Genomic DNA, 15,137 nt, shown 5'->3' on the forward strand with positions numbered 1-15,137 from the left:
GCAGAACTGGTCATAGAATCCAGGTCATCTGATAGAGGGCAGTGTCTTAGATCTGTGATATCTGATAAAAAGAAAATTGTCTTCAAGAAATTTTCCACACATTATTCATAAGGTTACTATGCAACAAAACTTCTCACTTGATAAAATGGTAGTCTCCTGTTTAAAAAAAAATCAACTTGTTTATTAGTGGCTACAGAGCCATCGAAAACTCTCTGGCATTTCATTTTCCAAAGGACTTTGTTATTGTTCGGTCATTTTAGCCATGTCTAAATGTTCATGATCCCATTTTGGGGTTTTCTTGGCAAAGATACTAGACTAGTTTGCCATTTCCTTCTCTAGCTCATTTTACAGATTAGGAAATAGGCAAACAGGATTAAATGACTTGCTTACGGTCACACAGCCAGTGTCTGAGGCCATATTTGAACTCATGAAAATGAGTCTTCCTGATTCCAAACCCAGTGCTCTATTAACTAGCTGCCCTAAAGTGACCTTTTTTTTTTTTTTTTTTTTTTTTTTTTTTGCGGGGCAATGAGGGTTAAGTGACTTGGCCAGGGACACACAGCTAGTAAGTGTCAAGTGTCTGAGGCCAAACTTGAACTCAGATCCTCCTGAATCCAGGGCCAGTGCTTTATCCACTGCACCACCTAGCTACCTCCTAAAATAACTTCTAAAAAAAAATTAGTTATCTTGGTTTTTCTTTGCATTAAAAAGTCTTAGAAGAAAAATTTCTCCTACCTGTAAAGTTTTCATTGGTCTCATCAATATTTACCAGTGCAGTCTTTTTTATCTGGAGCTGGCTAGTTCTACTGGTCCATAATGAATATTGTACCTATATTCAGCATTTTCTTATAAACAGCCATTTTCATGAAAGTCTAATCAAATTATGAGAATTAATTTATTTTAGTCATGCTGCTTAATAGTTTTCAGGCTCTGTAGTCTAATTTTCTTTGGGAATGCTGCTCAATTTCTTTAAGGTCTTGGACAGAAGTTAATTAGTTTTGCTAAGATATATGTCTTTGGGATATGATAAAATAATAGGATTTGGCAGACACCCAGGGGCCCCCACCTGAAGACTGATTTGGAATTGATTGAATTGGGTAAGACTGAGAGACTGACTGAGAACTGACTTAAGGATGATTAAATTGAGACCACACCTGGCTGGCCCTGAGTGTGATGTTGTTCTCATAGGTTGTGGACATCAACAGGAGACCACCCTCAACCAATCAGCTTGAAGGACCTCCCCTTTCAGGGTGGGGAGAGAGGAAATAGGAAGGGAGGTTGGCTCCCTAGCTCAGGCCCTTTTCATTCAGGAACCGGCTTGTGGTGGTAGAACTTCACATGTTCTCTTTGGAAGTAGGGGATGCTAGGTTAAAGGTGAGGTTTTCTCTCTGTCTATCCTGCATAGATCTAAGCTAGGGTTTTCCATTGTATAAGAGATCTGTTCTCACCCTCTCTCTCTTCACTAACTTCTAATAGACTTTAATAAATACTTAAAAGCCTAAACTGTTGCTGAATTTATCAGTAAATTTTAGCTAGTTTCCCCCCAAAATGCGGGGGGGGGCAGGTAAGGACCTACATTAGATTTTAAACATCACAGTTAATTTAAGATTTTATACATTGGAAGGATGCTATGTAGAAAATAAGAGCTAAGAACACTTCATCAGAAACATGCTCTTCTGCCTAAACCCATCTCTTATAAAATGCTAAACATTCAGTGACATGGGGGAGTTCAGTTGGTACATTTATCTGTGTATAGCAAAAATGGATTTGTTGTTTTCTTAGTAAGTAGAACATCACTGTGCTAACTTGGTTTACTTTCAGCAAACAAAATGCATTCCTGTTTTTAAGTTCAAGAGCTGAATCTGTAATTAGCTTCAAACTGTATGTAATCATAAAAGAAGTGTAAATGGGTATAGTCAGACCATTCAACTCTCTTATAACCAAGGCTAGTCTAGTTCTAAATATTTTTTTCCCTCTTTTTTTCTTAACAGTATTTTTTCCAATTACATGTAAAAATAGTTTTCAACATTAATTTTTTTTTTAAGATTTTGAGTTCCAAATTTTTCTTCTTCCCTCGAGCCTCCCCAAGATGGCAAGCAATCTCTGACCGATTAGTTTGTCTAAATTATTCTTTTCTGAGTTTAATCCTGGATATGTTTCTATCAGCAGTAGAGCCAGGGAAGACTGGGTTGGGTTACTTAACTCCTTTAGAAAAATGCTCAGAGCTGACCCACTCTCTTGACCCAATTCCTGCCTCTCTCACTTTAAATGATATAGGGTAGCTCTTGACCACGTAATTCCAGGGCACAATTCACAGCATGCGATCCAAACAAATTGATTTCAGAAGTGTAGTAGATCTAATGGAAATTTGATGTAATACATAGTACTCCTTCTGGGTCAGCAAAACTGTTTAACCAGTGAGTCACTTTAAATCCACCAAAGCTTTTCAAGGACATTTCAAAAGAATTTCAAAGGGAGTTTTTAAGGAATATTATCTTGTTTAAACATAAATTTAAGTGTAAACAGATGAGTTCTTTAAGAGCCAAGTTGACAATTTTAACCCCATTATAGACTATCTACTTTAAAAAAAATTGTGCACAATTATACAAAACCACCTTGAGGCCTATTTCTTTTCTGTTACTTCAGTTATACCAAACAACCCTTAATTGAGCTTCTGCCAATGGGAGCAAGCCTTAGCTTGGCAGCTATTCTAAAAATGGTAAGAGACTGAACTTTTGAGGCTAGGGCTGTCAAACATAAATGAATGTCATGAATCTAGTCTAACCAAAAAAAAAATACATGTGATGATGGAATGAATTTCCCATTTTCACCATGAAAGAAAAATGTGAAATCCGAACAAAACACTAAAATAAGTGACAAAATTCTAAAAAGGGAAAGTTCACAGGAACAGCCTCTCAACATCTCCTCATCTTTAATGATAAAGCAAGAGACATAGGCATGTAACACTTGATAAAGGCAAGACTTAAAGGGGCAGATGTCCACTTGAAATGCAACAAAGACACTAGTGATGGACAGGAAGCATTGGCCCCCCCCCCCCCCAATGAGGATTAGTTGAGAGGTATGACTATGACAGCAGAATGGTAGGAACCATTGATGTCATTTATCTGAGTGTTAAAGGTGCAGTCCATCCCTTCTTTATAATCGTTAGACACACAGCATGGTAATTGTACATTATGCTGGCATCATATAACTTTCCTAATTCAGCCAAGGAACATTTTTTTTTCCCTGATTTTACTGGACAATTGTCAGTTGGATGAGTTCTGAGTTACTTGGACAAGCTTTCTAGAGTAAGATACTAAAGAAATTCCATAAGATAAATGAAAAAGGGCAGTTAATATATACAAAAAGTTGAGTTTATCCTTATATTATTTTTAAATGTGCTATGGTATTCACTAAAAATCTGTCTCAATGTTTTAATAAAGGGTTTCTTGTATGGAGACCTATATTTAAATAAGTCAATACATATTAATGATGTTCCTATAAAATTATTAATGTCAGTGTAGAAGGTGGGAAAAATTTAACACCTGGTATATCAGACTGTTTAGATTGCCATAAGAATTGCCCATAAAACTCTATAGAACTGTTCCTGGGCTTTATTTTTTATAACCTTGCCATCCATGTATAGCTGAAAATCTAGGAAGGTTTGCTACACCTTTGACTTGCAGACTGGTGTATCCATGAACAACATGGGGAATGGAATGGAAATAGAAGTAAAGAGGGGGTGAAGAAGAGACAGAGAGACAGGGAACAGTATCCCGGCACAGACACTGACAGACAGGTAGCATTGACACTGTACCTAGAGAGGCTGCCCTCAGCGGCCAGGCACTGGGAGTCATCGAGGACATTAGGTTCACTGCAGGAGGGGTAGGGAGATGAAGCATTTAGGGAAAGAAAATGCAAAAAAAGCATGCAATTGTTGGTTTTTCAAGAACTGAAAACAAAAAGAAAAAGAGAAATCAAAGAACAAGGAAGGAAAAGGAGGACAATCAACCATTTGACCTCACACTGGGTTCATCAGGACATGGAATCACAGGGTAAGGAAAAACATTGTCTGGATACTAATTTAGAGGAGCAATCTATCAGTCAGGTGTTGGGACCTAGAGTGCTCCAAATCAACATGTGAACTTTGAAATGCTTTCTATAAACAATCTATAGAAAATCAAAACTAATATTTATTTAGAAACTATTTCATTGATTTACTTGCAGCTTCATTGAAAATCCTCCTGCTCAGGTGTTTTCTCTCTCTCTCTTTTTTTTTTGTCCTTGGTAATTAGAATAAAAAACCACTTACCATAAACTTCTAACACCAACTTTTAATTATGATCATATATTTAAAACAAACAAAAGGCAAAAAGCAATATCATGCCCAAGTTAACACTACAATGAAGATGCAAGTAAATTGGAGGGAATTGACCTAGGAAATCCTCACAAAATCAAATCATCTTCTCCTTCCTTAGCAATTAAAATTGCATCTATTATGATGATTGCAAGATAAATGTCAATAGAGGAAAGCTGTCATTTGGGCAAGAGACGAATAAGACCAATAAGCCATGGATTTACTTGGCTGCAAAGAGACCTCCTTGAGGACCGGGGCAGTGTCTTATACTTTGCTTGTAGAACACAGTGCTGGGCACGTGGTTGGCACTCAGTAAATACTTGTTTGATTGCACTGATTTAAATTACTTCTATTTAAGATGTCTAGATGTGCTTCAAAATTTGCACAATTACACTAAAAACACAGTATTTTAAGAAACTCTCTACTACTCTAAATGTAGAAAAAAATCCAACCCAAACCCTGATTTCTGATCTATCTCCCATGAGATGAATCAAGTAGAAATGATTGAGTATAGATATCTCCATCAGTCTCTTCAATTTCAGTCTGTCCAGATTGCAATTCTTTTCATCCATCTGTTCAGATGGATGGCAATACAACATATTGCCTGCCCCCATCTTTTTCCCACTGGGTATAATCTAATGCCTTAAAGAAGGTGAAGGGAATGTTTGTCTTTGCTGAGGACTGTTGAAAACTTTGTATTTTAAATCTTTATAAAAATGTTTAGTGAAAATGGTTGGATACTAATTATCTTTTTAAAACCATTGCACTTTAAGTATTATTTCTAAGGGCTTTCATCCCACTGTTTATTCTGTGCTGAGCATAGTTTATTGCTGGTGTTCAAAAAAGGAAATGCTAATAGACTATTGGAACATCAGATTTGAGTTTTATGTGTTCACTGTTCATATTCAGTGCTCTCATTAGCTGGGGGCGGGGCGAGCAATGAGGGTTAAGTGACTTGCCCAAGGTCACATAGCTAGTAAGTGTCAAGTGTGTCTGAGGTCATATTTGAACTCAGGTCCTCCTGAATTCCGGGCCAGTGCCTTCTCCATTGCACCACCTAACAGCTCCTGGAGTCAGATTTTTTTTTTTGACAGGGCAATGAGGGTTAAGTGACTTGCCCAAGGTCACACAGCTAGTAAGTGTCAAGTGTCTGAGGCTGGATTTGAACTCAGGTCCTCCTGAATCCAGGACTGGTGCTTTATCCACTGCCCAGCTAGCTGCCCCCGGAGTCAAATTTTTAAAGACTTACTAAGGAAGCTAAAAATGGAGACCACTAGTGATTATCTTCCAAAGCTAATCGACACGAAAAAGATGAAGTTACATCCTTATTGTGTGTAGAAAATGACAGGCACTCAATTTAACTGGTTAACTTTTGCCAGAGTTCTGATAATTAATTACTAGTTCATAGATCTTAGATCTTGATCCGGAAGGGACACTAGAGATCATTGTTTCACCTCTAATTTTATAGATGTAGATAGTAAAGCTTGAGAGGTGCTCTAACTTGCTCCAGGTCCCCTGGGTATTTAGGATAAGAGAAAGGGCACTTTGACTCCAGATCTCTTCAGAGTTCCTATTACCACATCATACTTCCTACCCTGTTTACATGAAAAAATGAAATATTACTTTCTTTAAAGAGTTTGCAATGTTTGATCCACTAGGATTTTTCTTCCAATTTTTTTTTGTTAGTAAAAATCTGAAAAATGTTAGGAAAACACTAAAAATTATCAATTTATGTTAGTTCTTTTTTAGAATTTCCCTCCCAATAATAACCATGATAACTTACTTTCATATAATACTTTATTGGCATAGAATACTTTATAGATACCTTCTCAATTAAAAAATTATTAATTTTCTCTCATCCTTGTTTTTATGGATTAAAAAATCTTCATTGATTTGGGCTTCATTTTATGAATTTAATTTCTTCTTTTTGTTAGCATTTATAGACCACTTTACGATTTGCAAAATGCTTTACAAATGTTATCTCATTTGATACAAAACAAAACCCCTGAGAAATAGGTGCTATTCTCATCCCCATTTTATAGATGAGGACACTGAGGCAAACAGAGAAGTTACATGACTTGCCCAGGGTCATACAGTTAGTAATTATCTGAGGTCAGATTTGAACTCTGATTTTCTTGACTCTAGGTCTTGCAGTTTATTCACTGAGCCATCTCACAGGATCATAAAATCATAGACTTAGATCTTGAAGGGACCATACAGGTAGGTCACTGAGAACCCAGCCTCTTCATTTTACAGATAAGGTATCTGAGGCCCAGAGAGGTTAAGTGATTTGCTTAGGGGCACACAGGTAGGAACTATCTGAGGCATGCTCTGGATCCTTATTTTCCTGACTTTAAGCCCAGCGTCCTAACCACTACTATACCATGCTATCTCTCATTGGTTTGGCAAATGCTTTTATAACTTAAAAATATTTGATACCAAACTATGAGAAGTTTCTTAATTATATTTAACTAATTTTTAAAAATCTGAATTACCATGTCCCCTGATTTCTATCCACCCCCCCTCCTCCATCTATGATTAATGAAAGGTCAGAATTAAAGAGATGGAGAGTAGAGAGTAATTAAATACCTACTAGACCAATCCTTTGAAAGATTTGGCAAAATAAAGTGTACTTTGACGTTAAGGGCAGTTAACTTTCTGCAATAGACTTAAATTTTTCAGCTGTGCTGGGATTTTTATTGTTTTCACTCACATATTATTGACACCATGGAAGAAACCGCTTTCCAGAAATGTTTTTCATCTGGACCCATGATTTCATCAGGCTAGGGAACTCTCCTTGGTGTGAAAACTCCCTGTACTGAGACAGATGGACAACTTAACTGCAATTTGTCCTCTGTTTACAGAGTTTGTGGCTCAAGGCCCTGAGAAGTTAAGTGGCTTGCCCAGGGTTACACAGCTGGTAGGTGTCAGAGGCCAGGCTGGAACCTACTATGGTCTATCATGTCAAATATCACCGTGAAGAACAGACTGAAAGAGATGGACAGAACCTTCAAGAGTATTTTGAATAAGTCCCTTATTTTAAAGATGAGGAGAATGAAGCCTAGAGAAGGTTGGTGATTTGCCCAAGGTAACATATGTAGTTAGCATCAAAGTCCATCTCTTGTTTCATTCACCACTACAGACTGAACACAGGTGCCTTCTAGAGAAGATGTACTTGACAAGACTCAGCATTCCAGCAAAGTCCTCAGATATTACAATTCTTATGAACCCCGATACTGAGGGATCACAAAGAGATGAGAGAAGGTCATTCACCAAGAAAGGAAACCACGTGCCTATTTGATACAAGATTATTTCAGGTGTAAGGGTGGGAATTGACTGAGACAAACAATCACCCCTCTTAACTCTGATACCTTTGTCAGATCCAAGTGGGATGGAATGACAGATTGATTGCATCCATCAAAGTGGGGTAAGGAGATTGACCCCACCCTTAAACAGGGACAGTACTCAGAGCAGGAAGTATGTCTCCATGTCTATTTAAAGTTAAATTTATAAAGCTCAGACAACCACTTTGCAAATTGATGCACGCTGATTATGAAGAATCATAACTTTTTCTCCCTAAAATCATGCTAGCAAGGGTAAAGCAAACATCAAATCTACCTTTATAAAAATGAGAATAACTTTAAATTAAGCTGGATATAGATAAAGTACAGTAATAATGCTATACCTAAAGGGATTGTTGGAACTTAATATTGCTGGCACTGGAGTGGAGTCCTAATGAGGGAGACATATATGCGTATATGAAACTCAAGTGGCAAAGATCTGTTGAATGCTTAGGTCTAAGATCCCAATGCATCCTTCCCTTTTCAGTTTTAAATTTTTTATTATTATTAGCTAAGTAGACCAATCAATCAACAAGCATTTATGAAGCCCTTACTCTGTGCCAGGCACTGTCCTAAGCACTAAGGATGTAGAGAAAAAGTGAAAACAGTCCCTGCCCCCAAGGAGCTTACATCCTAATGAGGGAAATAGCATGCATAGATATAGGTATATACAAGATACATAAAGAATAGATACAAGTTAAAATTAAAGGGAAAGGCACTAGCAGCTGCGGGGTAGGAAGCAGAGCATTCCAGGCATGGGGGGATGACCAGTGCAAAGGCACTGAGATGTATAAGATCTTAGTGTGTGTAAAGGGGATTGATGTGTAAGAGGCTAGAAAGACAGGAAGGTGTGAGGTTGTGGCGAACTTTAAATATCCAACAGAGGAGTTTATCTTAAAGGCTAATAGGGAACCATTTGAAGTTTTTGATTAGGGGGTGAGTGTTATGGTCAGATCAAGTCTCAGAATTTCTAGTTTAGGCTTAAAATAGGGAATACACAAAATAAAGGGCTTTTTACCTCTGACTGGGCAACATGCCCACCTCAGCCTGAGGTGCAGACATGCTCGAGACATGACTTGAGAATCGCCGCCTTCCAATGGCGCTCATTAGGTAAGCTTCTTGTTCACTTACCACACTGGGCATGCTCACCGAATCATCTAAAAAGGACAAAGAGACCAAGGAGGTCAGAAATGGCAAAATTGGTAGCAAAACTTTTATAGAAAACCTCAGAATTAAGAGCTCTGAACATCAGAAAATGCTTAGAAAGTAAAAATAATGACATTCATTTTTAGTCCCTTCATTGTTCACTCTAAGGGACTATTCACAGTCTCTTCATTGGCACATCAGTGAGAGAAACTATCACTTATATAGCACTTCAAAGTTTGCAAAATGCTTTACAAATGTTATTTCATTTTATCCTTACAACAGTCCTGGGAGGTAGATGCTATTCTTATTCTCATTTTATAGATGAGGAGACGGAGGCACAGAAAGGATTTGCCCAGGGTCCTACCACTATGAGGTAGAATCTGAACTCAGGTCCTCCTGACTCCAGGTCCAATACCCTATCCACTATGCCACCTAAAGCTCTTTTTTTAATCTCCACAAAAATATCTAGTGGTTTTCCATTCTCCTCCCCCCACCCCAACAAAATAACTCATGAGTCTATGTCACTTTCTTGTCCAGTTTTCTTGATTTATCCGGAAGTCAATTGGAAATCTGAAAACTAAAGAACTATGAGGTGATAGAAAAGCTAGACTTGCATTATATTTTTGTAAGCTATTCAGGGGAATCTTTTGTTGAAAGGAATTGTATTAGGCTAGAGGTAATAGTTGTTTAACATTTTCAACTTGAGTTAATTTCATTGGCATAATTTTGTTAAAACACTGAAAAACTAGGAGGATGAATTGTCTCATATCTGTGCAAATGCATTATTTTTTTTAAAGTGAGGCAATTGGGGTTAAGTGACTTGCCCAGGATCACACAGCTAGTAAGTGTTAAGTGTCTGAGGCCAGATTTGAACTCAGGTACTCCTGACTCCAGGGCCAGTGCTCTATCCACTGCGCCACCTAGCTGCCCCTGTGCAAATGCATTTAAAAAATAAAAGATCATAAGCAGATATATTTTCCTTTGAATTAAAATTTTTATCTTATTATCTCTAGCATATATAATGTACTCTGCCAGTTAATATAGCTTGAACCAGTTTTAACATACATGTATTTAAAGATTTTTCTACTTCTTGCAAAAGATAGTTGTTTTTGGACCAGAAAACTACAGAAACTTAAATTTTTAAAAGTAAAAATAATCAAAGCCTTAAAATACTTTTATTTTGAAAAGGTTCATTTTTACCTAAACCTTCTGTATTTCTCTGCCAAAATAAGGTTGAATAGCTAATTTGAAATTGGTATTATGCATTAAATATGCTAGCAAAACTGTGGGATTTGGACTGTCACCTCATCATGCATGAATATGTTTCTCATTTGTTTTCAAAGAGTAATTTAAATTTAGTGTTCTGAGGTGGGGAAAAATTTCTTAGACAAGTTCATTGGTCTGCCATATTAATATTTATGAAAAATTCACAAATACTTTTCTTTATGTCGGATATAGTTTGAATGGTCAAGGGATATCTGAAAAGTATTAGAGCTTTTAATTTGTTGAGTGATGACTCTCTTGAAAGTGGCTTTTTTTGGCTGGTGTCCAAATCAGAGAATGAGAAATGGTATCTGTAAGCAAGCTGATAAGGTGGCAATGTGATTTAAGCCATAGTTGTCAAATACAAAGCTAGTGACCCCATACAGCCCATAACACTATCAGATCTGACCAGAACTAGATTAAAATGCAATTGGGAAATATTTAGTAAAATAAATAAAATAAATAAAAATACAAGAAAATATAGATAATAATCATATGTGGTTTTCTAAGTTGAGTCTTTTGTATGTTGTAGCGACCCCTATTTCTGTTTGAGTTGGACACCTCTGCTTTGAGTTGTCTTCAGAGAAGAAACTTCTTAAGTGATTGCAGCCCATCATGTTTTGTCAGTTATTTCTCCTGATTCCCACAACACAGAGGTTCTCAAAGTATAGACCAGGGATCACTTAGAGGGTGCATAAGATAAAAAACTATTTTCATAATAATACCAAGACATTTTGGATTCTTTTTTTTTTGGCAGGGTAATGAGGGTTAAGTGACTTGCCCAGGGTCACACAGCTAGTAAGTGTCAAGTATCTGAGGCCAAACTTGAACTCAGGTCCTCCTGAATCCAGGGTCAGTGTGCTTTATCCACTGCAACACCTAGCTGCCCCAGCACCATTTAGCTGCCCTGATATTTTGGATTCTAATGCAGTAAAATATTGATAGATAATACCTATATAAACAAAAGTTCTTGGGGGGGGGATCGCAGAATATAACTACTCAGAACAACTTAAGAATGATGGAAACAGTAGGATTATTACATGCTGATTACTTTGTGTTTGAATAATAATGAAGGCATTCCTGAAGAATCTACAGGTCAATAACTCCCCTTCCTACTTTCATTATTTAGTCTGAAAAACCCCATTTTTCAAATCTTGTCATGCTGCTTACTTTCTTCATCCTCCTCATCAGTCCGACTCAAGGTATCCTGGGAAGCCTGCTGGGAAGGCTCACTGTCCTGCTCCCAAACAGTGCCAGTGCCAGTGTTTGAGCGGGACATGGTGGCCAGGCTCAAGCGATAGGCAGAAGTAGAGGTGCCCACTGTGCTAATGGACGTCTTCCCTTGGTAGGCTGTGTAGGAAAGGGAAACAAAGTTTAAAAAAATGTATATTTAGGAATGCTAAAACAAAACAAAACAAATGTTCCAAAGGTTTTCTTTACTCAAGTGGGTTACTTAGGAAGGGTGAACAATGCTTTAGGGCCTGAATTGAAATGTGAGTAGAAAAAAAAGTGGGAATGAAGAAAAGTAGGAAAAGTAAGTGGGACTGAAATAGGAAAAATGAGTGGGGATATGAAGAAGAATCAATGTTGGATGAAATGTGCTTACAAATATATAAAGAAGTTGGCACGGGTTACCTATAGTATTATCTAGAAAATGCTTTCATATTGCTTTCTTGACAGATTGTATTTCTTGTTCTCTGGTTGGTAGGATATTGGTGCTGCCAAATTGCCAATGCTTACCTTCTGTACCTTGATAAAAATATGTTCAAATTTGTATTTTCCAATGTAGTTCACATTTAAAAGAAGAATACAAAATCCAAGAACAACTTAGACTTTTTTTCAGGTAATGAATTTTAATATCACTTAGCCCCCTATTGACCTCTTTTATTTTAAATCAAAGATCTAAACAGTAAGACTATTATGTCACCAAGCCTGGATTATAGTCTCATCATTTTTTTCTTTACCACATTGTCATATTGAACAATGAGGGTACAAATGTCTCATTTTTTCCCACATGGGCAGGTTATGCGTGCCCCCTATTGATAGTCAACACTATTTTATAGGGGTTCAACTCAGGAGGTGGGGGTATCGGGGTGGAGGGAATTCTTTGTAAACCATAAAGAGGACATTTTGTATTCAGTTGTACTGTATAGAAAGGAAGTGCCTGATACATAGAAGATGCTTAATAGGTGTTTATAGAATATTGAACCTGAAGAGACCTTGTTCAGCTCAATCAGATCATCCAGATGGAGAGATGTTCAGAATGGCTAAAGAATGTCCAGATATGCTAGTTCCCACCAAACACCCTTACCTGACCCACTATGCACAGCCTCTTTTAGAATCTTAAGTTCACTGTTGAATTCCGTAATGAGAGAGCTCTTGCACAGGGGCCGAGGGATGAAACGCCTCTCCAGTTGGTCAGCAATGTGTTGTCGGGCAGAAAGCTCCTCATGGTTCTCTGCAGGCTGAGCTAAAAGCTGAAGGGGGAAAAAGCAACAAGATCTCCTCTATTCCTAATGCTGAATCATTGTCCCAGGAAAGTTGTGCATGGGGAGAATGGGAAAATGAGTTGTTACTAAACGTTTTCAAGCTATAAATATTTTAAAATAGGGTAATTATGTACTAATACTAGCTCACTTGCATATAGTACTTAAGGTTTACAAAGCACTTTATAGATATTTCATTTGACCCTTACAACAAACTATGATATAGATTGCTATGATTAACCCATCTTACAGTTAAGTGAAGTTGATAAAGGTTAAGTGACTTGTCAGGAATCATATAGCTAGTAATACAGGCTTTGAAATCAGCTCTTCCTGACTACCAGTCCAGTCCTCTCTACACTATAGTACTCTGCTTATAGTGCAAGGGTTTGTAACCTTGGATCTATGAACTTGTTTCTTTTACTTTTAAAAATATTTTGATAACTGTATTTCAATGCAATTACTTTCTTTTGTAATTCTCTTTCTCTCTCTATATATATATATTGTTATGTATTTATATTTTAAAATTTTATTTATTTATTTTTTGAGGGGCAATAAGGTTAAGTGACTTGCCCATGGTCACATAGCTAGTAAATGTCAAGTGTCTGAGGCTGGATTTGAACTCAGGTCCTCCTGAATCCAGGGCTGGTGCTTTATCCACTGTGCCACCTAGCTGCCCCTTATGCTTTGTATTTAAAAACATTATTCAGAAAAAGACTTTCTTTAGGCTTTATCAGTTTGTCAGAGGTGTCCATAAGATAAAGGGGTCCACTCCCTGCTGGAGTGGATAAGAGTCCTATCCAAGGAATCAGAAGGCTCAAGTTCCAGTCTCAGCCTCACCTCTTAGGCAGACCTCACTAGTCATTTAAGCTTTCTTTTTGTACATGAGGAAACAAAGTCCCAAACAGGGGAAGGAACTTGCACAAAGTCCAGCAGGAAGGAAATGGTACATCTGGAGTTTGAATTTAGGTTTGTAACTTTCCCTGGATAGTACCATTCACCCCAGGCTTTCCTTTCTGGTCATTGGATGTGTTGGAGATTCATAGACTGTGATAATGAATAGTTTGTGGAGAAAAGTCAGATTTGGAGTTTTAATTCCTTGAGTGTTTCTTGAATTTCTCTTCATAGATCTTTCATGGATTACTCTTCACAAATCCTTCATCTAATCATTGTAGTTAAAATTGCAAAAGTTTAATAACATCCTTTTTCATAGAGAATAAATGGTTGGAACAGTTAGGTGGCACAGTGGATAAGGCACCAGCCTTGGATTCAGGAGGACCTGAGTTCAAATGTGATCTCAAACACTTGACACTTACTAGCTATGTGACCCTGGGCAAATCACTTGACCCCAACTGCCTCACAAAAAAAAAAAAAAGAAAAAAAAAAGAGAATGAATGGTCAACAATTAGGCACTATTTCATGTAGATCAACTCCAAGAGGAGAAACACCCACCTTACACTGAATAAAGGGCCTTAGGAGAACAAAGATGGGAATCCGAGTTCGAACGATGAAGTCAAGGAAGTCCCACAGGGCCAGCCCTCCCACCTTTCTTAGCGCCATCTCTTTGACTTGTAGACTCAGCCAATACCACTGACTGCCGAGCTGCCTCTCAAAGCAAACAAGAATCACCTTCAGAGCTGTGGGTTGGGAAAGACAAAAAATAGCATGATTATCTAATACTGCCATCGGGACAAGAAAGAGGTAATAGCAACCACCCTCAGTTACCAAATGAAGCATGAGCATTTCAACAAAGTCAGGGACTTCAGAGGGACATTTTTTCCTTCCTCTTTTATAAATGGTCAGGCCTTTTGTAAAGGGAGCAGGAGCACTAGATTCTAACTTTTGCACTAAGATAATCCAAATACTCTTTAATACATTTAGCCAAAATTTTTGTAAGACTTGGAGAGTAACCTGAGGAAAGAAAAAAACGGGGATTGTTCAAAACATGATTTATCATCTTTTATTATCTGAAAATTTTAGAGCAGTTCTACGACAAATAGCAATGTTATTATTGACCTCCAAAGCAAAAATGTGTGAGTTCCTCCTGGAACTTTCATTGTGAGCAAGAATCCAGACCAGTCATATTTTACCCTCTGGACTATGCTACCATGTGTTATCTGCCTTCTCCTTTTGTCCTTGAAGCCCTTCTTCCCTCACTGGTAAACTCTTCTCAGAACTTCCATTCTAAGGAAAGGCCCAAACCAGTCCTCTTTCTTTCAATGGACTTTGCCACCATGCCATCTGCCCCTTCTTTTCATCTCCTTTTTAAGTTTTGTTTGTCTTCCCCCATTAGAACATAATTTTCTTGAGGGTAGAGGTTTTCTTTTTGTGTAGCACAGTGTCTGGCACATAGAAACAGTTAAAAAAAAGACTTGACTATTGCTATTTAATTAGTCAATTAAGAAACATTTATTGAGCATCAACTGTGTACCAGGCATTTTGTTAAGTACTGGGGATATTAAAATCCTTGAGAGTAGAGGTTTTTCATTCTTTGCCTTTGTATCCCTGCTATCTAGCACACAGTTGGTGCTTAATAAATGGTTCATT

The 15,137-nt window shown here is 37.5% G+C and overlaps 1 protein-coding gene across 8 annotated transcripts in view; it reads right to left on the reverse strand.

The window, feature by feature from the left end:
* Positions 1-15,137, reverse strand: part of UNC80 (unc-80 homolog, NALCN channel complex subunit) — a 259,417-nt gene that overhangs the window by 20,673 nt on the left and 223,607 nt on the right. For 6 of the 8 annotated variants that reach the window (XM_043991060.1, XM_043991059.1, XM_043991063.1 and 3 more), the window contains 5 exons: positions 14,043-14,227; positions 12,419-12,584; positions 11,278-11,457; positions 8,717-8,855; positions 3,818-3,874 (listed from right to left, as the gene is read on the reverse strand). In XM_043991060.1, the coding sequence (XP_043846995.1) occupies positions 3,818-3,874; positions 8,717-8,855; positions 11,278-11,457; positions 12,419-12,584; positions 14,043-14,227 (727 nt within the window). The remainder of the gene's footprint in view (positions 1-3,817; positions 3,875-8,716; positions 8,856-11,277; positions 11,458-12,418; positions 12,585-14,042; positions 14,228-15,137) is intronic. The other 2 variants (XM_043991061.1, XM_043991064.1) reach the window with 1 other exon arrangement.

The sequence above is a fragment of the Dromiciops gliroides genome, chromosome 3, assembly GCF_019393635.1.
Source record: "Dromiciops gliroides isolate mDroGli1 chromosome 3, mDroGli1.pri, whole genome shotgun sequence".
NCBI classification, from domain to species: domain Eukaryota; kingdom Metazoa; phylum Chordata; class Mammalia; order Microbiotheria; family Microbiotheriidae; genus Dromiciops; species Dromiciops gliroides.